Source organism: Oncorhynchus nerka, linkage group LG23, assembly GCF_034236695.1.
Source record: "Oncorhynchus nerka isolate Pitt River linkage group LG23, Oner_Uvic_2.0, whole genome shotgun sequence".
Classification (NCBI taxonomy): Eukaryota; Metazoa; Chordata; class Actinopteri; order Salmoniformes; family Salmonidae; genus Oncorhynchus; species Oncorhynchus nerka.
The window spans coordinates 37,175,660-37,194,509 of NC_088418.1; the positions used below are offsets into that span (position 1 = coordinate 37,175,660).

Genomic DNA, 18,850 nt, shown 5'->3' on the forward strand with positions numbered 1-18,850 from the left:
ACCCCACACCCTGACTGACCCACCGCTAAACCGGTCATGCTGGAGGATGTTGCAGGCAGCAGAACGTTCTCCACGGCGTCTCCAGACTCTGTCACATGTGCTCAGTGGGAACCTGCTTTCATCTGTGAAGAGCACAGGGCGCCAGTGGCGAATTTGCCAATCTTGGTGTTCTCTGGCAAATGCCAAATGTCCTGCACGGTTGGGCTGTAAGCACAACCCCCACCTGTGGACGTCGGGCCCTCATACCACCCTCATGGAGTCTGTTTCTGACCATTTGAGCAGACACATGGACATTTGTGTAAGCACTGCCAGAATTCAAAAGTGACCAAAACATCAGCCAGGAAGCATAGGAACTGAGAAGTGGTCTGTGGTCACCACCTGCAGAACCACTCCTTTATTGGGGGTGTCTTGCTAATTGTCTATAATTTCCACCTGTTATCTATTCCATTTGCACAACAGCATGTGATATTTATTGTCAGTGTTGCTTCCTAAGTGGACAGTTTGATTTCACAGAAGTGTGATTGACTTGGAGTTACATTGTGTTGTTTAAGTGTTTCCTTTATTTTTTTGAGCAGTGTATATCACTAGGGGGGACAACATATACCACATTTTTTATATATTGTTTTACTATACTTTTACTATGTCACACCTTGGTCTTAGTATTTTGTGTTTTCTTTAATTATTTGTTCAGGCCAGGGTGTGACATGGGTTTATTGTGTTGTCATATTGGGGTTTTTGTAGGCATTGGGATTGTGGCTGATTACGGGTGTCGAGCATAGGCTTGGCTGCCTGAGGCGGTTCTCAATCAGAGTCAGGTGATTCTCGTTGTCTCTGATTGGGAACCATATTTAGGTAGCCTGGGTTTCACTGTGTGTTTGTGGGTGATTGTTCCTGTCTTTGTGTTAGTTAGCACCAGACAGGCTGTATAGGTTTTCACGTTCCGTTTGTTGTTTTGTATATATATTTAGTTATTTCATGTATCGTTCTATTTCATTAAAGAACATGAGTAACCACCACGCTGCATTTTGGTCCGACTCTCTTTCAACAGACGAACACCGTTACAGAATCACCCACCACACCCGGACCAAGCAGGGTGGTGACAGGCAGCGACAGCAGAAGCAGCGAAAGGAGGAATGGACATGGGAAGACGTTTTGGATGGCAAAGGTTGTTACACTTGGGAGGAGATACTGGCCGGAAGAGATCGCCTCCCATGGGAACAGGTGGAGGCACTTAGGAGAGCAGAGGCAGCCGGAGAGAGGAGCCGACGATACGAGGGAACACGGTTGGCAAGGAAGCCCGAAAAGCAGCCCCAAAAATGTATTGGGAAGGGGGCTCAGGGAGAGAGTGGCAGAGTCAGGAGTCAGACCTGAGCCAACTCCCCCTGTTAATTGTGAGGAGCAGCGATCACAGGACTTCCGGACTTGGGAGGAGATATTGGACGGAAAAGGACCCTGGGCACAGCCTGGTGAATATCGACGCCCCAAAGAAGAACTGGAGGCGGAAAAAGCGGAGAGGCGCTGGTATGAAGAGGCAGCACGGCGACGCGGATGGAAGCCTGAGTCAGCCCCAAAAATGTATTGGGGGGGAGGCTCACAGGGAGTATGGCGATGCCAGGTAGGAGACCTGCGCAAACTCCCTGTGCTTACCGGGGGGCTAGAGAGACCGGGCAGGCACCGTGTTATGCTAGTGAGCGCACGGTGTCTCCAGTACGGGTGCATAGCCCGGTGCGGTACATACCAGCCCTTCGTATTAGCCGGGCTAGAGTGGGCATCGAGCCAAGTAAGGTTGGGCAGGCTCGGTGCTCAAGAGCTCCAGTGCGCCTGCACGGTCCGGTCTATCGAGTGCCACCTCCACACACCAGTCCTCCGGTAGCAGCTCCCCGCACCAGGCTTCCTGTGCGTGTCCTCGGTCCAGTACCACCAGTTCCAGCACCAGGCCTTCAGTGCGCCTCGCCTGTTCAGCGCAGCCAGCGCTTTCCTCCTCTCCTGGAGTCTCCCGCCTGTTCAGCGCAGCCAGAGCCTCCCTCCTCTACAGCGCTGCCGGAGCCTCCCGCCTGTTCAGCGCTGCCAGAGCCTCCCTCCTCTACAGCGCTGCCGGAGCCTCCCGCCTGTTCAGCGCTGCCAGAGCCTCCCTCCTCTACAGCGCTGCCGGAGCCTCCCGCCTGTTCAGTGCAGCCAGAGCCTTTCTCCTCTCCTGCGCTGCCGGAGCCTCCTGCCTGTTCAGCGCAGCCAGAGCTGCCAGCCTGCATGGAGCAGCCAGAGCTGCCAGCCTGCATGGAGCAGCCAGAGCTGTCAGGTTGCATGGAGCTGCCAGTCTGCATAGAGCTGCCAGTCTGCATAGAGCAGCCAGAGCTGTCAGTCTGCATGGAGCTGCCAGTCTGCATGGAGCAACCAGAGCTGCCAGTCTGCATGGAGCAGCCAGAGCTGCCAGTCTGCATAAGGCAGCCAGTCTACATGGAGCAGCCAGATCTACCAGTCAACCAGAATCTTCCAGATCTGCCAGTCAAACCAGACCCTTCCAGATCTGCCAGTCAACCAGACTCTTCCAGATCTGCCAGTCAACCAGACTCTTCCAGATCTGCCAGTCAACCAGACTCTTCCAGATCTGCCAGTCAACCAGACTCTTCCAGATCTGCCAGTCAACCAGACTCTTCCAGATCTGCCAGTCAACCAGACTCTTCCAGATCTGCCAGTCAACCAGACTCTTCCAGATCCGCCAGCCAGCCAGGATCTGCTGGAACCAACTACCTGCCTGAGCTTCCTCTCAGTGCCGAGCTTCCCCTCAGTGCCGAGCTGCCCCTCAGTGCCGAGCTGCCCCTCAGTGCCGAGCTGCCCCTCAGTGCCGAGCTGCCCCTCAGTGCCGAGCTGCCCCTCAGTCACGAGCTGCCCCTCAGTCACGAGCTGCCCCTCAGTCACGAGCTGCCCCTCAGTCACGAGCTGCCCCTCAGTCCAGTGGGGTTCTGGGTGAGGACTACTAGGCCATGGTCGGCGGCGAGGGTGGACTATCCCAGGACGCGAGGGGGGGAGGAACTAAGACATTAATGGAGTGGGGTCCACGTCCCGAGCTGCCACCATGGACAGACGACCACCCGGACCCTCCCTATGGTTTTGAGGTGCGTCCGGGAGTCCGCACCTTAGGGGGGGGGGGGGGTTCTGTCACACCTTGGTCTTAGTATTTTGTGTTTTCTTTAATTATTTGTTCAGGCCAGGGTGTGACATGGGTTTATTGTGTTGTCATATTGGGGTTTTTGTAGGCATTTTAGGGATTGTGTTTGTGGGTGATTGTTTTCTTTAATTATTTGTTCAGGGTGTCGTGTTGTCAGCATAGGGATTTGGCTGCCTGAGGCGGTTCTCAATCAGAGTCAGGTGATTCTCGTTGTCTCTGATTGGGAACCATATTTAGGTAGCCTGGCTTTCACTGTGTGTTTGTGGGTGATTGTTCTTGTCTTTGTGTTAGTTAGCACCAGACAGGCTGTATAGGTTTTCACGTTCCGTTTGTTGTTTTGTATATATATTTAGTTATTTCATGTATCGTTCTATTTCATTAAAGAACATTAGTAACCACCACGCTGCATTTTGGTCCGACTCTCTTTCAACAGACGAACACCGTTACAGACTATACTTTAAATATGCATAAGTTATCTTAGATAACTGAGGTGGTTCCCTCCAGAATGAATCCCTTCCGTCGGTTTAAACTTTATTATGTTCGCCCTGGATAGAGCTCTACAGAGGTTCAGTTTAACCTGGTAGCATTTTGCTCTAGTCTAGGAGGTAAATATAGCAGCCTTCCAACAGGGGGAAGGCCAGCATAGGGGTCCAAGCTTTTCTGAGTATTTTGTTGTTCTTGGCAGTTTTTTATTTTCTTTATATTTTATTACTTTGACCTTTCAGCACACTGGCCATGTGATTGCACGAACATTCATTTCTGATTACTCTATATTCTAGGCTCCACATGCTTTATCAGCTGGAATGTGAAATTAATTAACCAGGTGGTCAAGTGTAGCCGAGTGTTACGCTCATCTTAAGTCCTTAAGTTCAGACATTGTTTTTCTCCAAGAGACCCATTTCTGGTCTAGCGACCATGATAAACTAAAGAGAGGATGGGTAGACCAAATATTTCACTCCAACTTTGGTGCTAAGGCCAGAGGGGCAGCCATCCTTATCAGAAAATGCACCCAGTTTGTCTCCTCCAAAGTAATTTCAGATACTAATGGCAGATATATTATAGTGATGAGGAAATTGTTTAGCACACAGGTTATTCTGGCTAACCTCTATGGTCCTAATTGGGATGAAACACAATTTCTCTCTGACCTCATCGCAACACTTCCTGACCTTAACTCATCATTTTATCGTGGGCGGAGATTTCAAATGTGTATTGCATCCAAGTCGAGACAGATCCAGACCGAAGCCCAACAATATGATTTCAAAATCAGGCGCAATAATCAACTAATTTCTAGAATCATATACTTTTTTGGATCAATGCAGGAGGAGCAATCCCACTGCTAAACAGTACACCGCACTTTTTCTCTCCAGTACACCGCTCATACTCTAGGCTTGACTTTTCCCTGCTGGACAATAGAATTCTTCCTTTTGTAACTAATAGCCAATATCACAGCATCATTATCTCAGACCATAGCCCTGTTCAGCTAGATATTCGCTTTCCGGACAGAACTGTGTCCCAAAGCGCGTGGCGACTTGACAAACTACTATCCTGTAGTGCCTTTAAAAAAGACATATCAGATCAACTGCACCCCTGACGTGTCTCACTCTACTGTGTGGGAGTCGTTAAAAGCATTTCTAAGGGGCTGAATTATTTCATACACAGCGTATGACAACAAACAGCACACCAAACAATCGGAGCCACACTACCATTCAAAAGTTTGGCGTCACTTCGAAATGTCCTTGTTTTTGAAAGAAAAGCACATTCTTTGTCCATCCAGTTTACGCTGTTCTTTGAAGGGAGTAGTACACAGCGTTGTCCGAGATCTTCAGTTTCTTGGCAATTTCTCGCATGGAATAGCTTTCATTTCTCAGTACAAGAATAGACTGACAAGTTTCGAAATAAAGGGCTGTTTCTGTCCATTTTGATCCTGTAATCAAACCCACAAATGCTGATGCTCCAGATACTCAACTAGTCTAAAGAAGGCAAGTGTCACGCCCTGACCTTAGTTTTCTATGTTTTATTTTGGTCAGGTCAGGGTGTGACGAGGGTGGGTATGCTTGTTTGTCCTGTCTAGGTTTTTTTGTATATCTAGGGGTTTTGTTAGTCTAGGTTTATTATAGGTCTATGGTGGCCTGAATTGGATCCCAATCAGAGACAGCTGTTTATCGTTGTCTCTGATTGGGGATCCTATTTAGGTTGCCATTTCCATTTTGGTTTTGTGGGTTATTGTCTGTGTAGTTGCATGTCAGCACTCGTTGTATTAGCTTCACGTTCGTTTTGTTAGTTTGTTTAGTGTTCTTCGTTAATTAAGAAATATGTATTCATATCACGCTGGTTTCCTCACTATGACGAACGTGAGAGCAAGTGTTATTGCTTCTTTAATCAAAACAAAGGTTTTCAGCTGTGCTAACATAATTGCAAAAGCATTTTCTAACGATCAATTAGCCTTTTAAAATGATAAACTTGGATTAGCTAACACAGCGTGCCATTGGAACACAGGAGTGATGCTTGCTGATAATGGGCCTCTGTACGCCTATGTAGATATTCCATTAAAAATGGTACAATAGTCATTTACAACATTAACAACAATGTCGACACTATTTCTGATCAATTTGATATTATGTTAACGGACCAACATTTATTTTCTTTAAAAAACAAGGAATTTCTAAGTGGCTCCAAACTTTGGAACGGCAGTGTATCTCAACTCATTCTAGATATGCCTCTTCAACTACTGATACACCAATCGGAATTTGACAATCTTTCAAACAAACAGAGCAGCTTCTGTTTAAGTCGAGGCAAAAATTCTATGAACATGGAGAGAAAGCTGGCAAGTTGTTATCTCACCAGCTATTTAACATTCTTTATTCTGCACACTCAACTCTACAGCCAGAGGTTGTCATCTCTCTTGATGCTGAAAAGGCTTTCGACTGGGTTGAGTGGGAATATCTATTTACAGTACTAGAAAGATTTGGGTTTGGCCTCTCATTCCTTTCCTCAAATAAGATTTTGTACTCGTCCCCAGTGGCTTCTGTTCGCATCAACGTTACCTACATCTACTTCCCTCTCCACAGGGGGGCCAGGCAGGGTTGCTGTTTATCCCCTTTCCTATTTGATATGGATATTGAGCCTCTTGCTCTCGCCCTGTGGGTGGAGGAGAGGATTAAGGGAATATTAAGGGGCAACATAACTATCAACTTATACGTAGACAATCTTTTATACATCTCTAGCCCTGTGGAGTCTATACCCTTTCTCTTGGACATGGTACAAGGTTTTGGGACATTCTCTGGTCTCGATGCTACCTTCTCTCCTTGGTAGAGCAACATGCTCAATGCCTGTGTATTTGAGGGAGGATACAACAATGCAACAAATACATTGATCATCTTAGCAAGGTTTTACCCGTGATTGCGGAGCTGGGGGGAAGTGGAACTAAAATGTGGCTGAGATGTACAGTAGTTGAAATAAACATCTGCATTTTGAAAGAGTATTTTTATCATTATTTTATTAACAAAACCATAAAGATGTTGATGAACAAATACCGTACAGTATATGCTTATCCAACATTGTGAGGTTGCATGAGGTTTGGAATTAGAAATGTTACTTTAGAGCACTGTGCTAATATAATTGCAAAAGGGTTTTCTGACGATCAATTAGCCTTTTAAAATTATAAACTTGGATAAGCTAACACAACGTGCCATTGGAACACAGGAGTGATGGTTACTGTACACCTATGTAGATATTCCAGAAGAAAAAAAGAATCTGCCATTTCCAGCTACAATAGTCATTTACAGCATTAACAATGTCTACACTTTATTTCTGATCAATTTGATGTTATTTTAATGAACAAAAATGTATATTTTCTTTCAAAAACAAGGACATTTCTAAGTGACCCCAAACTTTTGAACGGTAGTGTAGGTACGTGGTTGCAAAGGGCATCCGTGTCTTAACAGTGAGATTTGCCAAGGCAGGATACTCTGAGTGCAGTCTGATCCAGAAATCTGGCAGTGGCTTCTGATTAAATTAAGTTTTCACAGAACCGCTTATTGCAATTTCAATGAGACTCTCCTGTTCAGATATCGGTAAGTGGACTGGAGGAGGGGCATGGAAGGGATAACGAATCCAGTTGTTTGTGTCATCCGTTTCGGGAAAGTACCTGCGAAACAGCACACCCAATTCACTCAGGTGCTTTGCTATATCACATTTGACATTGTATGTAATCTTGAGTTCATTTGCACACAAAAAAATCATACAATGATGGAAAGACCTCTGTGTTGTTCTTCGTAATGCAGACAGAGAGGAGCTCCAACTTCTTAATCATAGCCTCAATTTTGTCCCGCACATTGAATATAGTTACTAGATTCAGATCATTCAGGCGAGAAAAAACATCACCCAGATAGGCCAGTTGTGTGAGAAACTCGTCAGCATGCAAGCGGTCAGACAAGTGAAAATTTACATTTACAATAACTGGCACCGGAGGTAGCCAGGTATTCATCAGAACTGCACTGTGAGTGGCCTGCATTCCCAGGTCTGGATTGTGTCCCAAATGGCACTCTATTCCATTTATAGTACACAAGGGCCCTAGTAAAAAGCACTATAAAGGGAATAGGGTGCCATTTGGTATTCATCCCTGTTCTGCCCACTTAGCAAGACAAGCTGAATCAGCTGGCCTAGAAAAACACAACGTACTGTAAATGCTGACTAGCCTGCTCCAGTGGCGTAGGCACAAATTGCTGTGTGGCTGGGCATGAATAAAAATGGCTGGACCAACATTTTCCAGTAAAAATACCACAACATATTTAAGTGAAAATTAGTGCAATCACATTGCATCATTTAACACAACGCAGAATAAATGCGACCAAGAAACACCACAAATTTTCCTTGGAAAACAAGTATGTTATTAGGCCATTTGCCAAGTAGGCAGCACAACTACACAAGTTACAACCGCTTACAACCCCGCTGACAAAACTGGATGGCTTCCGTTTTGTAAGCTCAGACCCAACTTTGCTATTTTGTGATTATTTTGATGTTTATTTTTACTCTTTTTTCACAAAATGTATCTGCTATTATTTCTTACTACCAACAACAATTTTTGACCATCAGATCGGCAGTTACTTACCCCAAATCCGGCTTCTACGTAGACTCATCTGCCCTGGGCTCTTTCTGTAATTCCAACCCAATTCTCGGGCTACCCAAGAGGAATTGCCGGCATTACAGAGGCAAGAGAGGGGACATCCTAGTGAGATTAAGGCAAAGGGAAAACCGGCCACCTCTTCCCTCCATTCTACTGGCTAAGTCACTTGACAATAAGATGGATGACCTCCGATCGTGGATTTGCTTGCAAGGGGACTCTTGGAACTGCAATATTCTTTGCTTTTCGGAAATATGTCTCTCAGACAAGATACGTCTATGGATTCTCCATTCACCGGATGGACAGGACAGTGGAGTTGTGGAAATTGAAGGAGGGAGGGGTTTGCCTCTTCATCAACTCCAACTGGTGTACTAATTCCAGCACGGTGGAAGTGTCGACTCACTGTTCATCCTTCTTGGAATACCTGGTGGTCAAATGCCGTCCCTTCTACCTCCCGAGGGAGTTTTCAGCTGTTATCGTGACTGCTGTATACATTCTACCTCAGGAAAATAAAAATAACAAGCTGACGCTTAATGAACTGTACATGGCTATAAACAAGCAGGAAACCCTACATCCAGAGGCTGCCTTTCTGGTTGCCAGTGATTTTAATTTGGCGTCCCTAAGACACGTGATACCCAAATTCCATCAACACATCTCCAATGCCACTAGGGGCAATGAAGTCCTAGACAACTGCTACTCTACCCACAAGCAAGCATACAAGGCCCCCCCTCATCTGCCATTCGGCAAATCAGATCATGACTCCGTACTCTTGCTTCCTGTTTACAAGCAGAAGCTGGAACAGGAAGTACCCGCAATTCGCTCCGTTGAGAAATGGTCACCAGAAGCAAAGGGTATGCTACAGGACTGCTTTGCTAGCGTTGATTGGAATATGTTCCAAGACTCTGCCGATAACATCGACGAGCTAACCACCTCAGTCACCAGCTTCATTAGCAAATGCAGGGGGGGAGCTTCCCCAATCAAAAGCCCTGGATTAACAGAGTTTGGAGCTAAACTAAAGAGCAGGACTACCGCACACAGAGCTATCATAAACAACCCTGATGCTACGACCGAAGACAGGAATAACTACAAGAAGGCCCGCTATGACCTCCGCAGAGTCACCAAACGAGCAAAAGGACAATATAGGAATAAAGTGGAATTATAATACACAGGCTCCGAAGCCCAACGCATGTGGCAGGGGCTAGAGTCCATTACTAATTACAAAGGAAGACCCAACCATGATCTGCCCAACCATGTCTCTCTACCAGACAAACTCAATGCACGCTTTGACAAAATTGAGCTGGATGTGAGGGCTGTCACCGACCCAGAGGACTGGGTGATCTCGCTCTCCGAGGCCGATGTGAGAAGGGTCTTTAAATCAGGTCAACACCCGCAAGGCCGTGGGCCCCGACAGTAGTCCAGCATGAACAGATCAGCTGGCAGGCATATTCACGGTTTTCAACCTCTCCTTGTCCCAGTCTGTAATACCCACATGTTTTAAAATGACCACAATCATCCCTGTTCCTAAGAACTCTAAGGGTTCATGCCACAATAATTACCGCCCTGTAGCACTATCATCTGAAGTGCTTTGAGTGGCTGGTATAATCATAAACATTAACTCCACCATCCCAACCACCCTAGACCAACTCCAATTTGCATACCGCCCCAATAGATCCATAGATGACGCAATCTCAATTGCTCTCCACACTGCCCTCACCCACCTAGATAGGCATTCCTCTTATGCAAGAATGCTGTTCATTGACTACAGCTTAGTGTTCAACACCATTATCCCCTCCAAGTTTAAGACTCTGAACACTTCCCTCTGCAACTGGATCCTGGACTACCTGACGGGTCAACCCCAGGTGGTGAGGGTAGGCAACATCCCCTCCACCATGCTGACCCTTAACACAAGGGCCCCACAGGGGTGTGTTCTTAGTCCCCTCCTGTACTCCCTGTTTACGACTGTGTGGACATGCACGATTCCAACATCATCATCAAGTTTGCTGACGACACGACGGTGGTAGGCCTGATCACCGGCAATGGTGAGTCAGCCTACAGGGAGGTCTGTGACCTAGCAGTGTGGTGCCAAAGCAACAACTTCTCCCTCAACATCAGCAAGACCAAGGAGCTGATCGTGGACTACAGGAAACGGGGGGCGAGCACATCCCCATCCACATCAACGGGGTGGCAGTGGAGCAGGTAGACAGCTTAAAGTTCCTCTATGTCCAAATCACTAAAGACTTAAAATGATCCAAACACACACGCACAGTCGTGAAGAAGGCTCGACAGGGCCTCTCCCCCTCAGGAGGTTGAAAAAGTTTGTCATGGTCCCTCAAATCCTGAAAAGGTTCTACAGCTGTACCACAGAGCATATTGACTGGCTGCATCACTGCTTGGTATGGCAATAGCACCACCCTGGATCGCATGGCGCTATGCTACAGAGAGTTGTGCGGACAGCCTAGTACATCACTGGGGCCGAGTTCCCTGCCATCCAGGACCTCTATATCAGGCGGTGTGAAAAGAAGGCCCAGAAAATTGTCAAAGACCCCAACCACCCAAGCCATACACTATTTTCTGTGCTGCCACACGGCAAGAAGTACCGGTCAGTGGTGACCTGTCATTCAGGGCCTGTTTTGGGCCCCATCTGTTTAGCTAAATATAAATAAATAAATATAATTGGTTTCTTTGTTGTCTGTCTTGTATGTTATTTTGGTATTGTGTCTCACATTAGTTTGCAAACAATGTAAAAAGAAAATATATTGAGTTATTAAAGTTAATACAATACAAACATGGTCTCTTTTTTGCTTTCTTGAGTAAGGAAGCTCCAAAATGCAGGTGTTTCAGCCTAGCTCAGTGCTTTCTGTGGTGGTGGGGCATGCAGCGGAAAATACAGAGCATAGGGGTTGGTAATGTTCTCTAGTTGCACCGTGATTGGATCAGTGTTCTGTCATTACGTAACGGCAACATCTATGGGGAAAGCTTGAAAATTCAAGCCCCTTGGGTGCTGCCATGGTTACATTAGAAGTGCCCATCCAGGAAAGCTCAAGGTCATTGGCAACGTGAAATCACGTTATACCTACCATAGCTTTGATTGGACTGATCATGTCAACATCATACTCTCTAAACCTTAGCTAGCAAACTAGACAAGCAGTCGTCATCATGAATCATGTCGACAATTTACTTGCAAATCCTGTCATATGAAGAGAAATTCTAGATAAAATGTATCGGTGCTCATTGGCCATTAACATTACACAAGGAAATCACAAATTCAACAATGAGTGGTTTGGAAGGAATCGGTGGCTAACTAAGCTTGCAAAGCAATCACAAGCCTGCTTCAGTGGAGTGGGTGTGTGGGCCACGTCTGGGTTTAAGGGTCTCTTTCTTTTCAAGCTTAAAAGGCTAAACATTAACATACAACACCATGGGCCAGAAAAGGTTGAATATATTGGACAATGAAGTCAATTCAGCATGACTTCTGCCGCGTTCAAAACAACTGGAAACTCTGAACTGGGAAATCTCAGACTTCAGTGAGTTCAAGACATCTGGGAAGTCTGAAAAAAATTTGCTCCGACTGGGAAAATACACTTTGAACGGTCATCCAACTCGGAATTCCAAGTCGGGAACTCGGACCTCTTTCTAGATCTGCAACCTGAAGATCACTAACATCATGATTCTATATAGTTTTTTCCCCCAGAGTTCCCAGTTGTCTTGAAAGCACCATAAATCCAGAGAATGCTAGACTTTGATGACAAAGTTTGATGACAACATTTGCCCACAAGAAGGACCGCCGCGTCCAAAAATGCTGCTGCATAATCACGTAATATGCCAGGGAGATATATCTGCTGTAGCTAAGAAAGTAATACTAAGTGTATTTTGTGTAGTAAGCTGTATATGCCCCCTTTAATTATCCTACGGTTCTGACTTGGTGTACAGGGAGAATACTGTAAGAACGGCCCATGTTCTGAATGTTCTGTCGCTGTAGATTTAAATAAATGCTGAACAAATTATTATATATTGACTACGTCCGTCCTCTCTCTCATTAATGTCTTAAATCGAAATGAAGGAGTGCCTCTTATCCACTCGCCATTCCCTTATGCCATAGTTTGTACATCTCAATTGTCAGTCGAAATCACATTTGTTTAAGCAAGTCAACCATATCAGCTGTTTTTTTAAAGGCAGTACATGAGGCTGAATGAACTGTTTACTGCAAGACAAGGCTCCGCTGATAGCCAGGAGTAGGATTCACTCCATGGTGCTGAAAAGAAAGCTCTGCTGTTGGGACAGCTTTATGTAGGCCCTAACAGTTTGTGGGCACCGTTTGTGGAATGAATGTATTGTTTAGTGTTGTTTTGTCTAGTGATTTTGCTGGCATCAATCCCTCCAAAAATTGGGGGAGTTTGCCTCATCAACATTTACATACTAAAATCGCTACGAGTACCGATGCATCAAGTCTGACACCAACAGGCTCTTGAACAGCTTCTATCCCCAAGCAATACAACTGATAAATAGCTAATTGCTACATGGACCAAGATTACCTTGTATCTTTATTGACCTTTAATTACAACATTTGCACTGTCTCTATGCACTCTCACATGGCCCTACACACTCACACACACTCTCACTCTAACATACACAAACACTCAGTCCATAATTTCCTCACTCACACATAATATGCACATACATTTATACTGACTCTACACACCTGTACACCCACTCACATGCAAGCTCTTGCAACGCTGTTTCTTTATATTCTGTTGCCTAGTCCCCTTACCCTACTTCCATCACTCCAGTAGCCCTGCACATTTAAGTATGGTATTGGAACGGACTATTTCCTGTATATGGTATGCTTACTTACTTTATTGTGCATTTCAGATTTCTTATTTCTCATGTTTTTTTTCAAGTAATACATTGTTATTGATTATTGCGTGGTTGCCTTCTGAGAAAGACATTTCACTGTACTTGCGCATGTGACATTAAAACTTTACTGTCCGAGTCAAACACTAAAAACACAAACATAATGAAATAGGCTACACAACATCAGAGGCGCTGCGTGAGATCCATGTTAGGGGAAGCAGCTTAGCCCCCGCTAGAGGAAAACATTTTAAGAGGATCCTGGAAAAAATATGCCTTTTATAAAACACATTTCATGCAATTCTATGATGTATTACATGTATGGAATCATCATCAGAATCCTTAATAATAGGCATACTACAAAACTTACAGGGTAGGCCTAATCTGCTGATACTGACAAATTAATTGAGGTAATATGTACATGAATGTAGAGTTTTTAAAGTGACTATGCATAGATAACAACAGAGAGTAACAGAAGAGTAAAAGGAGGGGGGGCAATACAAATAGTCTGGGTAGCCATTTGATTAGATGTTCAGGAGTCTCATGGCTTGGGGGTAGAAGCTGTTTAGAAGCCTCTTGGAACTAGACTTACGGAACCAAGCTCTGGTACCGCTTGCCGTGCGGTAGCAGAGAGAACAGTCTATGAATAGGGTGGCTGGATTCTTTGGCCTTCCTGACACCGCCTTGTATAGAGGTCCTGGATGGCAGGAAGCTTCGGCCGTACACACTACCCTCTGTAGTGCCTTGCCGAGCAGTTGCCATTCCAGGCAGTGATGCAACCAGCCAGGATGCTCTTGATGGTGCAGCTGTAGAACCTTTTGAGGATCTGAGGACCCATGCCAAATATTTTCAGTTTCCTGAGGGGGAATAGGTTTGGTCGTGCCCTCTTCACGACTGTCTTGGTGTGCTTGGACCATGTTAGTTTGTTGGTTTTGTGGACACCAAGGAACTTGAAGCTCTCAACCTGCTCCACTGCAGCCCGTCGATTAGAATGGGAGCATGCTCGGTCCTCATTTTCCTGTAGTCCACAATCATCTCCTTTTTCTTGATGTAGTTGAGGGAGAGGTTGTTGTTCTGGCACCACACGGCCAGGTCTCTGAACCCCTCCCTATAGGCTGTCTCGTCGTTGTCAGTGATCAGGCCTACCACTGTTGTGTCATCGGCAAACTTAATGATTGGAGTCGTGGGAGTAGAGGAAAGAACTGAGCATGCAATGTGGAGGGGCTCCTGTGTTGAGGATCAGCATGGCGGATGTGCCATCAGCATGGCAGCCTTGTCAGGAAGTCCAGGATCCAGTTGCAGAGGGAGGTGTTTAGTTCCCGGGTCCGTAGCTTATTGATGAGCTTTGAGGGCACTATGGTGTTGAACGCTGAGCTGTAGTCAATGAATAGCATTCTCACATAGGTGTTCCTTTTGTCCAGGTGGGAAAGGGCAGTGTGGAGTGCAATAGAGATCTGTGGATCTGTTAGGGCGGTATGCAAATTCGTGTGTGTCTAGGGTTTCTGGGATAATGGTGTTGATGTGTGCCATGACTAGCTTTTCAAAGCTCTTCATGGCTACAGACGTAAGAGCTACGGGTCGGTAGTCATTTCGACAGGTTACCTCAGTGTTCTTGGGCACAGGGACTATGGTGGTCTGCTTGAAACATGTTGGTATTACAGACTCGGACAGGGAGAGGTTGAAAATGTCAGTGAAGACACTTGCCAGTTGGTCAGTGCATGCTCGCAGTACACGTCCTGGTAATCCGTCTGGCCCTGCGGCCTTGTAAAATGTTGACCTGTTTAAAGGTCTTACTCACATCGGCTGCAGATTGTGTACAGAGTGTGATATCACACAGTCGTCCAAAACAGCAGGTGCTGTTTAGCTTGTCTGGTAGGTCTGTGTCACTGGGCTGCTCTCGGCTGTGCTTCCCTTTATAGTCTGTAATGGTTTGCAAGCCCTGCCACATCCGATGAGCGTCAGAGCCAGATCTTAGTCCTCTGTTGACACTTTGCCTGTTTGATGGTTCGCTAAGCTAAATTCTAGCTATGTTTGTTGACACCATACAATGCATTCTGGTTGTCATGTGAACATTTATCAGACCAAATATGTTATAACAAAACGAGGTGAAGGGATAATTCACTCAACTGACTTAAATTGTAACTTTCGTTACTCAGGGTTGACAGCTCAGTCCCCATTTCCAGGGGTTTTATTTAGCTTATAAACCTTTCCTTTGTTTGGCCCCCATTTATTGATAAATCCTCTATTATAATAATATTTTCTGCCTTATATCCCCCCACGATACCTTCCCCCATTTCTACCCCCCATGGACTTGAAATCCCCCACAAACTCCCCTAAAATAGTGTCACCAAATCTGGCAACCCTGTTTAGCTTTCGCACTATGGTTAGGCTATGCAGTAGGCTTGTATGTGGGGTGATGATCTTTGAGGTGATAACGTTTTATTTGCTTTGTGATTTATCAAAAACTGTAAATGACTTGTTAAGTCATGTGCTCCAGTTCTTGTCTACAATGTAACAAGTAAATCGAATATTTGCAATATGCTGAAAAGTGGCCAAACTAAGTTAATATTTTTCAGGCAATGGGCGCTGCCTTCTTCAACTTTGACTTTGTTTATTTGCATCTTATAGTGAATGGCATTCTGGGATTAGGGAGTTTTCACTTGTCAAACATAAACAAACATGGCTGCCATAATAAAGAACATATCTGCTGTTAGCTTACCTCTTTTCGAAACAATATTATATTTCCTTGTGCTCACCAGAGATGTGGTACATTATAAACAAGTCTAGCTGTTAGGTCGCTAACTTACATTTTGTTTTTTGTCAGCACAACCTACTATTTTGACTGGTTTATGAAATGAGTTTGGCTGTGGATGTTTTCTGTGTGATGTTTAGATGATGAAGTTCGCATTTATCTTTTACATTACAACACCTTCATTTCCCCATCAATACAAAACATTGTTTCGATGCTTTTCAGACAACAATCCTGTTCAGACACGTTTAGACACTCAACTGTCACCAAATTGTACCACTAATCAGTAGATGACTTCCATATTTTGATATGGTAATACGGTATGTTTGTGCATGTGTGTGCATGTGTTTGGTTCCAACTCACCCAGCAGGTGTTTAAGGACAGCCTGGTTCTGGTCCCAGATGCTGTTAAAGGTGCTCCAGCGAGAGCGTCCATCAGGGAGGGGGTTCTTGCGGACCCAGCCCCCGCAGGCATACTGGTAGAAGTCTTGGCAGGGGTCGGCGCTGCGGTCCAGGGCCTCTACGATCTTACTGGCCACCGTAATACAGGCCTCGGTCAGACACAGGCTCCGCGCTGGGTCTGGTGTCAAGGTAGAAAAACAGAATTATGTAATGCTTTATAAAGCCTGCTGGTATAATGCTTCATGATGTTGTTATAATGCATTGTCACAAGACTTTTGTCACAAGCATGTATGGCCCCATAATGTCTTAATAATCATTCATCATGATACTGCTAAACACCAGCCAGTTGAAATGTTGATACACAGAGAGACCATAACATATTATAAGCCGTATTATAAAGACGTAACACATGTGTGTGTGTGCTCATGTGTGAGTGTGTATTTGCATGCATGCGTGTGTGCGTGTAACCAAAAGCCTCTCACCTTTGTTGTAGCGTATGCCCAGTGTGACGGCACATCCGAACAGGGCGAGGAGAGAGGCAAGCAGCACGCCAGCCAGCACCACCTCCATCTGCGTCCTCCTGCCCAGGGGACTGAGGAGCTGGATGCCGCCCTTCCGGAAGCCAACCTGTGGAAATACATGAGTCAGAGACAGAAGAGAGGATGGGATGGGATGACATCACATCACAAGTACCACAGACATAGCCAAGAGGGCCTCCATTCATGGTGGAGTTCTAACACTCCCTGCACATGTCACATATACAAAAATCCCCATTGGAGACCGGGGTTTGATTCCTGTGTTCACCCTTCCTACAGTTTTTTCCCACCTGCCTGAATATATAAAAAAATATATATACACATTTTAAGCCTCCATTCCTCTTTCCGAGTGACTTTCTAATGAATGAAATACCGCTATGAGGTTAATCTCGGAACCGAGAACCCAATTTCGCATGATCACTGGCTAGCTCTCGATTTGGCATTCACTCTGTCACGGGGTACTACTATGAAGTATCAATTTAGTGTAGTTTAAAAAAAATGTAAACAATAACATTGTTTTGCACGTAGTAAGGGAGGATGTGGGGGTTGAACCCCGGTCTCGGGTGGGGATTAAAAATAAATATGAAATTACTAACACTAACTTTGCTGATAGCTACTTTATTGAGGAACAATTAACTTACTATAACTGAGCTATGTAGTTGTCCCACCTATGTCACACCCTGATCGATTTCACCTGTCTTTGTGCTTGTCTCCAACCCCCCAGGTGTCACCCATCTTCCCCATTATCCCCTTTCATTTATATCTGTGTTCTCTGTTGCTAGTTCGTCTTGTCAGGTCTTACCAGCGTGTTTCCCATTTTCTCAAGTTTCTGTTTCCTAGTTTCCCCGGTTCTGACTATTCTGCCTGCCCTGACCCCGAGCCTGCCTGCCGTTCTGTACCTTACTGACTCTGCCCTGGATTACGGACCTCTGCCTGCCCTTGACCTGTCTTTTGCCTTCCCCCGTTTGGGTCAATAACCATCTGTGATTCTAGCTGTCTGCATCTGGGTCTTATCGTGAGTTCTGATAACCTAGCCGTCTTAAGAAGAATGCACTAACTGTAAGCTGCTCTGGATAAGAGTGTCTGCTAAATTACTAAAATGTCAATTTAAAATGGGGTAGCATACAGTATGTGACTCAGAGACTGACATTAGAGTCTGAAAGACACCTCCTAATCGCATAAGCCAGGACTATTTTTTTGGTTGCACGAACATTATGATCACTTGCCTGAAAATGTAAATGAGCTATTTTACACCCAGAAGTGCCATATACACTAAGTATACCAAACATTAAGACCACATTCCTAATATTGGGTTCCACAATCCATGTCTCAATTGTCTAAAGGCTAAAAAAATCATTCTTTAACCTGTCTCCTCCCCTTTATCTACACTGATTGAAGAGGATTTGACAAGTGACATAAATAAGGGATTATAGCTTTCACCTTGATTCACCTGGTCAGTCTATGTCATGGAAAGAGCACGTGTTCTTAATGTTTTGGAATTGTATTTGTATTTTGGTTGTTATCAGTAAAACAATTCTCAGAGCAGACTCAACTTTCCCAACTGCCATAAATGCTATGAATTGTTTCACTTAAACAATGAGGAGGAACCAGAAATGTCAGTTTAAGGCTATTGGAATTCTTTGCCGTTTGGTTTTAACTTGTTTTATTACCTGCCCAATGGGACAACCACAGAGCAGGCTCAACTTGCTCAACTGCTCAAGGTCAATTGCTACGGGCAATAAGGCAACCCTCAATGGCAATCCCTGTTACTAGCCAGGAGCGATATCGCTGGACCACAGGCTCTGCACACATTACATGTCTAAAGGTAATGTGCTACTACTGTTCATCTGCAGTAATAATCAACTGAACCTTCTACACACTTTTCCTCAGACAATAATGTCATCTTTAAAATCAGTACTGTACATCTATGTGTCACTGGGCTTTGTCATCTATGATGACACTTAGTTCTGACTGTTTACAATGACATTTCAGGGACCAAATTCAAGAGAAAGCAAGAGACAGACATGA

At 45.1% G+C, this 18,850-nt stretch overlaps 1 protein-coding gene across 4 annotated transcripts in view; it reads right to left on the minus strand.

Moving 5' to 3' along the window:
• The window catches only part of LOC115106780 (endothelin-converting enzyme 2-like), a 79,632-nt gene that overhangs the window by 35,643 nt on the left and 25,139 nt on the right, over positions 1-18,850 (minus strand). For all 4 annotated transcript variants that reach the window (XM_029629851.2, XM_029629849.2, XM_029629852.2 and 1 more), the window contains 2 exons: positions 16,769-16,913; positions 16,249-16,464 (listed from right to left, as the gene is read on the minus strand). In XM_029629851.2, the coding sequence (XP_029485711.1) occupies positions 16,249-16,464; positions 16,769-16,913 (361 nt within the window). The remainder of the gene's footprint in view (positions 1-16,248; positions 16,465-16,768; positions 16,914-18,850) is intronic.